General features: G+C 31.5%; 1 protein-coding gene across 1 annotated transcript in view; it reads right to left on the bottom strand.

Annotated features, from left to right (window-relative positions):
- LOC144472342 (sodium/potassium-transporting ATPase subunit beta-2) overlaps window positions 1-7739 on the bottom strand; it is an 11843-nt gene extending 4104 nt beyond the window's left edge. Inside the window, 3 exon segments of the mRNA XM_078185325.1 lie at window positions 2718-2743; window positions 3177-3181; window positions 7319-7739. Of these exon segments, the coding sequence (XP_078041451.1) occupies window positions 2718-2743; window positions 3177-3181; window positions 7319-7504 (217 nt within the window). The 5' untranslated portion in view covers window positions 7505-7739.
- Between the last annotated feature and the right edge of the window lie 2219 nt (window positions 7740-9958).

Here is a 9958-nt window from a genome sequence, read left to right as displayed (position 1 = left end):
AAAATTGATTTGTCTAATTGAATAAACTTATATTTTTAAGCAGAAGAATTGAAGTTTCCTTCTTATTTTAAATCTGCAATTGCTTAGTTGCCGACCCAATATTTTTCATTTCTTTATAATTAAATCACAGGTTAGAAAACGTATTAACTGCACGACAATTTTTCTTAATTGTAGCGTTAAGTCGTAAAAAATTAAGTCGTTAAAAGTCGTAAGCAAAAATCGAAGATTTTGTAAAATCAGAATTCGCACAATATCGAATAGAAACTAATCTTGTTCACGATGGCATATTGGTAAACTGAACATAAGTGCTTACGTACGAAGAACAGATAAGACGAAGCGGTCGGTAAGCAGCTTACACATTGGTCTTCTGGTAAAACAATTTAAACGAACCAAAGGAGAAGAGATTTAACTTGTGTCACTCTTATTCGCAAACTCTAGATAATCTAAAACTCTGAGAATTGAAAATCTGATCATTCAAATATCATCTTGTGTAATTCCAAACTGCTAAACTTGTGTTACGAAGTACATATATACATTGACAAAATAATTTATTTAATTCATAACGATAGAAAAGAATATTAACCCTTCGCGGTCAACTCCAAGGCACCGCTAAAAATTATCACACCACGTTTTGAAATAATTTTTATCAAATTTATTTATACGTAAAATATTGTTAAGAATTGTTAACCGTAACACGAGTTATAAATTTCAATTTCATGGTGCATAAACTGCTCCAGGTTATACAAAATAGAAATAATTAAAAATAAAATAATTTATACAAAAAGAATTCTCGTACATTTTGACTCCGACTGCAAAAGATTAAACGTTTTTCGTTTACATATTGTGTTAGTAAAAACATGTAATCAAATACACGTTATTGTTGCTCATAAAGTTAGTTTGTTTATCTTTCTTACGAATGCTCACATATTTTTTCCAAAAGTGTGGCCTATGATGCAATCGGCGTACAATATAAATAATAAATAATAATGAATAAATTTTCAGTATATCTACCTTTATATTGAGCCAAAATTGGAAGCATTAACTTTGACGCAAAGTGGCTACAAAAGATCCCGAAATGAAACTTATTTTTGCCTACTCTGGTTTTCTCAAGTTTCACTTTCTGTCGCTCAGCAAATAATTGAAGCGAATTAATGACGCTAGCATTACAAGAAAAGTTGAAGAAAAACCAGCTTTGAAATAACAAGCTTGCAATGTTATTTCTCACTGACAAAGTGGAATTTGTAAAATGTCGACTATCTGATTAAAACAATTTGAAAACAAATGACTAAAATCAAAATTAGTCCAAGAAGAAATAAAAGTGTTGCTTTATCTCAAAAACGTTGTATTATATAGATAATAAAAGCTGATACGGGAATAAATGCATTGTAGTTAATACTTTCTTCACAATTTGTTTATTAAAACCTTTTATATCGTAATAGTATTGTGCACAAATCTTTATAATGATTACTTAATAGAAAAGAAAACCATCAACGAGATTCAATGTTCGAGGAAGTTTATTTCCGAAAATACGAAGTATTCAAGAGATGTATATTATATGTATATACTTAGATAATAATTTCCTATTCTTTATTGTTACGTATGCAAAATATACCACTGATACTATACTTTAATGAATACAACAAATATTAGTACAGAAGTACAAGTACAGAAACTTTCGTTACACACCAGTAAATAGTAATAATAAGTTAGTTAATAATAAGCTTTACCTAACACTTTTCCATTTAAACAGAAGCGAAGAAAATACAAATTTCACATATATCAAAAACAAATTCTTATAATCAGAAAATATAAATTACGGAATACTTTTACAAAATATTTTATTTCCAATGGTTAAAGTAATAACATTCAGTACCGAACAATTATCAAAATTGTTCGATATGACTAGGTCAAAAATTGTGTTACAGTTTTCTGTCATAACAACTTCTGTATTTTTTGTATTATACAGATTATAGATCAAATATTCCCCAATAATAAAACCTATTAATTCTTTTGAAAACGAATTTAAAAGAATTACAACTATTATTATCTACTAACTAATTATTAACTAACTAATTATTATCTATTAACTTTATTATTTTCTGTCCATGTTTAATGAGATAACTTTAAGATATGCTTATTGTTAATGAACTTTATAAAATTGTTGTGTTTCCTTACTTTCAATTTGAAATAAACAAATTCTAGTCAGATTAGAGGAAATTAATTTACAAATATAATAATTGATCTCTACTAAAAGAACATTTGCACGTTAACAAGATTGAATAATATTTGCTGATATTTGCAATATGAAAAGAAATTTTCTTAATTTTCCTAATTTTTCTAAGGATCAATTTCTATAATTACTCGAAATAATTTCTAAGTTTCTTTAAAAAAATTTTCTTGCATTGAGCACGTTATATTATAGTTTCTACTTAAGTAAACAATTGAAACTACTTTATCGTTACTTTCTTTCCACAGGTTTCCTAAAATATTTAATTTAATATTGATAAGAAAAGTATATTTATATTTTCTCATTAAAATCAACGGAATCTTACAGAAATAATATACGTTATACATAACGTGTTAAGAACCAAATTTTTATGAGACGATTGCATAAGCAAACGAACAGGATGTTAGACAATTACGTATCTAAGAATAATATTATGCAACAAATCATTTATGTTCCCATTAAACTATCATATACGTAAGTAAAAAATTACCAGCATCGAGTGCCGCTAGCATTGTACTGTGTCTAGTTTTGAAACATAACTGGTCTCTGCCAGCGAGCACATCTAAGAACAAAGGACCTGGTTAACTCTTACAATGAGAAAAAAAACAGTAATTATGAAAGTGTGCACAAACACCTATCACTATAATATAGTACTATTTTTATTCTTCGATCAGCCGTTATTATTCTAAGAATTCAGACCAGTTTTAATTGTCCAAAGAAACTAATAAAGGTTAAATTATTCGATAACGTGTAAAATTTATTATCACGTATTAATGGGTAATTCAGTTGTTATTTCATTTTCATTGTATCGTCAATTTTCTATTGAATAACAACTCGACTCTATCGTTATTCAATTTTTATTCTTGCTTATATTACAATTTTGTGTTTACTGCAAATTTTTAACTGGATAATAACTCTATTAAACTATTAAATTATATTTTATTAATACTAAAACTTCATTCCCAGTGAAAAATCGTTTTCTCGTGCTATCTAGAAATGCATTGTATAATCCGTTGTTTTACTTAAACTATGATTTTACTAGACCTATTTTATCATTATACAATTATTACCAATTGATTATTAAATATTTATTTAAATTTTATCGTTTTAGCGCCCACAAAGTAGTTGTGGATTTAAAATTAACCCTAGGTATTTTTTTGTAAGCCCCGGGGAACATTTATTCCTAAATAAATTACTAGTATCCGTTGTTTTACTTAAACTATGATTTTACAGCACATTTCTATGCATTAATGTGTTACTGCCTCATTATTAATACATTATCTTTGATACATTGTCCAAAAATCATTTAAAATCGCATTCGATGAATGTATTAAAATCAAATAATATAAACTATAATTGCCAATATGCCTATAATTTAAAAAATTGCCTATAACACTGCCAATACGCAGCGTTTTTCCTGTAGCCAATTAATTTCGCTTCCGAAGACTGATTCTTCTTCGTTGTCGAGTCTAACATTTTAGCCACCTAATGAGACATAATTCACTGCGAGCGATGACCTCAAAGCATAAAAGCGTCTTGCTAGTCATCCATATAAATTTTTAAAAACACAATGTTCTGAAAAATAATTTTCGTTAATGTTTTAAAAAATAACTAACACTTTAGAGAATATATCTAACTTATCTTTAATTAGAGGTATGCTTTTTTAATTAAAAATGTTAAATTAACGTTTAATTAATGTCTCGTAGATTTTCTGCTTTAACTAAAGATAAATTTCAATTATAAAAGTCTGGGTTCTCTGGACGATTTTGATGCGTCAAAAAATAACAAATTGTTCAAAAAGAAAGTTATAATCGAGACCACACGATACTGTAACTTCACTTGTTTCATTTATATTCATACGGTAGCTTCTATGCATTTGTATTTTTATAATAAATAGTTTAAAATAAAAATAAAACTCAAAAATATAATTTATTAATAAACAAAGTATAGAATAAGTATTTATTAATATGATAACAATAATTACATATTGTACTGATGTAATACTAATGACACTTATGTACACTTATTGAACTAGTATTGGATTATAATCAATTTTAATAATATTACGTTAACGTTAAACGGAATTAAAAATTAATGTTATATAATTATTTCTTTCGCCGCTAAAAATTCATGTCAACCAATCCGATTGATCTGTTCCTATTTCTACGCTATGAAGTTACAAGAACATAATTAAATTTGTGGTAATACAAACTTAATTATCTAGTTGCACATAAATGATTACATCATATAAGTTGATACTTTACGTAGAAATTCAGCTGATCTCTGAATAACAGTACATAAATACTTAAATTGCAAGATTTAACAATTTTTTTTTCAATTTTAAAAAGAATGATTTGTACAGTTATAATTAACAGTGTTATTGTTTAGTTTCCTATAGCGTTTTGTTAAATTTACAATTCATATGTTCAACAAATGAAAACTGAAAATATTCTCTCGACGTTCTGTAGTATTTCATTGCAACTGCCTCAGCAAATACTTCTTATTCGTCTGGGGGTTACACATACATCATTAATCTGTTCGTCGGAACGCAAATTCTCTAATCCTATGATTTAGAGTGGTTTGACATTGGTAGCACTTTGGGCATGTGAGAATGATTACGAAAAGCACGTAACAGTAAGTTAAACAGAGAAACTCTGCAAATCGAGAACGATCACAAGAGAAAAATAAAACAACTAAACGAGAAACTATTAAATAAATGCACCGATTGTAGTTTACAATGAAAGTGCATCTTTAGGCTGCATTTTCATCGTTATTATTTTATATTAAAGACGACTGTATTCATACTAGTGTATACACACTATTATGATGAAAAGCAATATAATCGAAAAACTATAAAATCTTTACCTGAATGGAGAACCGGACTGTTTCTAAAGCACGCCTGAATTGATACGCACCTGGTTAAAAAATGATGTACAAGATTCTTCAGTTGAAATAAAACCTCGAAAACTAGCCATTTAACTAACGCGCTAAATAAATTTATATTCTCAGTTTTATGCAGGATGCTAGATTAATTCCTCAGTTGAAACAATCCTGTTTCAATTTTAAAAGTTAAGAAGTATTTAAAATACTGTTTGTTATATAATCGAAGCTATGATTCCGGAAAAGACTCTGTTATCATTATTGCTATGAAACTTTAAACCTTATTGCATGTTATCTAACGTCTTCTAGATTTTTCCTACCTTTAAATTGTTTGTTCTTCTTATTTCCTGTCTTTCAAATGGTACAATGATGACTATGACGAAAGAAAAGAATTGTTGCAAGAAGTAACAAAATTTGACAATTTTTAGATAGAGTATTTTTATTCGAAGCATTTGGAGGTTATACTTTATTTATCTAAAACAATCATGATAAACTATTCTACAATTATTTAAAATCAATAAATAATATTACCGAAAATAATCGATCAAAAGTGTCACTTATCTATTTCTATCCTTCACGTTTTTTAAAAACGTGTAATAAACGGAACATTAAAAACCATAACTGCAAAAGTAAGACTTTAATTTTCCCTAGAAAAAAATCCTAGACTAATTTCCAAAATTTATTTTTGTGAAATATAGTCAAAGAAATTAAATGTTACGAGAGCATTTAGAATGCAAAACAATTCAAATATCGCCCATTGTAATGAATTATAACTTTTTAGTTTCAGTTTCATTAATTAGATTAATTCGATTTTGTAGCAATTTTTCAGGTTGATTGTCGGTTAACGTAGCTGTAAAAAAATTAAACGTCAAACTTCTTGCATTGTTGAAGAAATTTTTTTTTAAATTTAAAATGTTAAGGTTATGTAATTAATATGCTATGGTACAAATGAACTGAACCAGGAAGAGACTGAATGAATTAATGTCTACGTATCCTAAAGGAACTAAGAAATTTTTAAAATTCTTTACGTGATTCCTGTTTCCTGCAAACACAACAAGCTGTTTGTTTTGCATAAAAATGCGCGTTAGAGTTAGTACATAGGAAGAGTAATCGCGAAGTGGTGTGGAATATTTAGCCTCAAAAGCTGGCTATAATTATATTAATTTTTGAGAAAAGAAGTACTTAAAAATGTAGCAATCTCATTATTTATTACAATTTCACAAACACAGGATAAAGATGGATTTAATGTGCTATTACGATTTCTAATTATAAATATGCATCTGCATGATTAATATTTGTTTTATGTATTTCAATGACATCGAAACAAGTATTGTACAGTTGCTTGGAAATATAATAAAATTCGATATGAAATGTTTGATATGTAACGTATTTCACTAAATTATTGATCATTTTGTATCATTGCTAATTACAAAAACACTGATAACATAGAACATAATGTTTTAAGTGCGGCAGGTTTCGAACTTTTAATTTTCAATGATTGAAATTCTAAAAGTACATTTATGGAGGGTTTATTGAATCAATTTATTTTATCAGACATACATCATAATAAAAATCGTTTAAAATCCGCAAAAATGTATGCTTGTTACTTTCATGGATTAAGATAAAATAGGTGACAGAAGATCATTGACAAACCTACAATAGTAATATAGGAATTATAGAAACTCCTAATTAATTTCTATATTATTAGCGTGCGCTTATTAATGTTTTTTCAGTGTTGCACTTTCCTCTTTACGAACATCTTTTAGATAATATACTTCACTTTCCATTAACACGAAGTTAAGAACACTACAAGCAGTTATTTCATGATTTTAAACGGTTTTTATTGATAAGGCAAATTTATTGAATAAACTCCCCATAAATGCCCCTATAGATGTACCAAAGCTCCGTATTTTTAACAAAGTATAACAGTTAATGAGTGAATAAAATAAAACTAGTTAAGAAAGGAACAAAATCGCAACATTCCGACAGTAATTCCAATAAAGCATTGGAATATCATTTTCCATCTATTAAACTATTTTCGAAAACAAAGTTTGATATCCTACACAAGATTTTATATCAACTTTTGGCCAGTTTTGGAGGTCGGATACACTCTAGCGCGCGTCGTGAGCAACGCGATCGATACTTCGATCTATTGAAACAGCGCGCAGGTAACAGGAAAGAGTCATCAAAGGTGTAGCCAAACGAAGGAACGGCCATCGTAAATTCCTTTTTCATTTCTTCTAATATCTTACCCCAACTGCTCGCCGTTCTGCCCATGAAGGCACCAGTCTCACGGTTGTAAATAAAGGTCTTGAAGGACTGGTTGGTCGACACATTCGCCGGATTCAGATAGGGATCTGTCTCCGGTGCGACCATCTTCGGGTTCTTGCTGACCATTTTGCTGGCAGATAGAATTTTCTTTGGAAACAAGGTATTTCCAACACTAGGCACGTATCGAATAGCAGGGTACGATTCGAACAAACATGGAACACTATATGGAACGCGAGCGAGCAGCACAGGATCCGCTTGCTACGAAACCGAAACCGTGAGTTCCTCGAGGTCAGCTGTGGCAGCTTCTCCGATGCCGACAGTTGGTTCTTCAACGCCACTGGGTTGACTAAACACGCTTCGTTTATGCAGGCTTCTTCTCCGTCTCGTTCCCTTCTACCGATTTCTTCTTGCTTTCTCTCCCTCTCCTTTCCCCCTGCCCCCGCTGAACGTCCCCACCTATCCGTTTTGAACCCCCTCCTACACCGAAGAACTGTCCAGTATTATGACGTGTTCGACTGTGTACGTGCATGACCTATCGCGACACTTGTGTTGCCCATTGTTGTCGCTGTGTGAGGCTCGCGGTGCCGATCGTAAGGAAATCGCTGGTAACTCTTATTGTTTTCATTAAAATTTTCCTCGGCATCGACAACTACACTCTGAATTAGAATGTTAGTCTTCGAATTCATTGCATCCTACTGTTATACCATGAAATGTGTACTTTTACAGTGCACGATGTTTTCAATACTCCCCCATGAGCCACGCCTAAAGTACAGATCCTTTGTACTTGCTCTATTCGGAACAGTTTGGATGAAACAGGTTTTCCGTCGTTTCGACGGATCAGCGTGAAGATTTGAATGCTCGAAGGGAACCTACGGGAATTAACTTTCAACTGCGTGTATGTACTCGGAAACGTTATGCACGAGACCGTAAATTTGTATCGTTTTGATCCGTTCGAGAAATTTTTATTTCGTTAATACATGCACGGTAGCCAATGAAACGGGTATTATTTTGGATGAAATAAACTTGGATAAAATATATAAACTTAGAGATCATAGAATAACACTTAAATCGTATAATGCTAATGATGATGGTATCGTAATAAACAGTTTCACGTAAGTATGCTTGTTCGCCATAGGTTGAATGTAACAGTAGGTACCACCGCCGAGGTATCGGATATCCCTTTATTCTGACGTGGCAGGTTGCACCTGCTGGGAAGTGTAAGATAAAGCAGAGATATGCTATCGATGATATAAAATTTATATTTTAGAAATCAAATAAATGATTCGATTTAGATTTATCTGATGTTTAGTATTAGGAGAAATAGGAGTGTCAAAATATTGGTTAAACATAATACCAGTGCACATATACAGTGATATACTTTATCGCATCAGAGACAGAAATTGTTGGATTCAACGTTAGATGGCTTCGGAGAAAACGCTTCTCTTGCAGTTGACCGTTTCGTCACCCGTTTCTGTATACATCTTTTCAAATTGGATAGCAAACATTTTCCATATTAAGGGTAACATTTGTGCAGTTATCTTATTGGTGTACTCAGCCAGCACTCGAGACACGGGACCCCTTCAATTTTCTGTTATCTACTTTCATTATTTCGAATCCAAACCATTAAAATCCAAAGCTATGTGGCGCAGTCTAACGTTCATATTTCGAACCACTTCGCGCGAATGGCTCGTAATAAGAACAGGCGGTTTCAGCCAGCTTTCAGTGGTTCAGCATTCCACAGATGACCATTATTGTGTTACGCGTATAATTATATGCGACTTAAAATCATAATTATTTAATGAATACGTAGAGTATAATCGTACAAATTGCATAAGATTATGAGATGATACAACAACGTAAAAATGATTTTTGAGAAATTTTATAACACAAAATGTTTCAACTTGATCTCATTAAACTTTAGGGAATATTATCGCGTTAATAGTCATCGTGACGCTTTGATTTTATTGTTTCAATACTAATTGAACAAGTTGAGCTGGCATGGCTTCCTTAGTTCAGTTTGTACGTGCCTCAACTTATTTCGATCCGTTTTTCTGTTAACATATGCACGTTGAACAATAACTGCTGATATTAATTTACCTGCGCTACCTAGCGATTGGATGGCGATTCTGGTGAAGAAGGCTGTGAAAATGATTTCCTCAACTTGATCGTCGAGAAACAAATTGAGGGCTAAGGTCAGATCTCGTGTGTGTGACCTTAGTGCCTGGAGGCGACACGTGTGTGCGATTCACAGTACTGTACTATTGGCAGTTACCTCCTCCCTCTTTTTATAACACCGAGATGAGTCGCGCTCAGGCATATGTAATGTGAGTCACACACGACGACCGATCTGAATTAACCACATCCTGTCGACTATGTCGTATGACATTAATGTCATTGCCGTGTGCTATCAGACTGAGAGTATCAGGCAAAATAGACGGAAGATTCGTCTTAAATGTCTCGACCTCGTTCGATGATTTTCTCTGAAAAAATTGGTATTACGATTTGTCAGGTTATGAGCCACGCGTATCGTCGAACTTGTTAGCCAGATTCGCCGCCAATCCTGTGTGTATACAAATTCCT

Source organism: Augochlora pura, chromosome 7 (assembly GCF_028453695.1).
Source record: "Augochlora pura isolate Apur16 chromosome 7, APUR_v2.2.1, whole genome shotgun sequence".
Taxonomy (NCBI): Eukaryota; Metazoa; Arthropoda; class Insecta; order Hymenoptera; family Halictidae; genus Augochlora; species Augochlora pura.
Note: the sequence above shows the minus strand (reverse complement) of the source record. Positions and strands in the feature narration are given on the sequence as shown.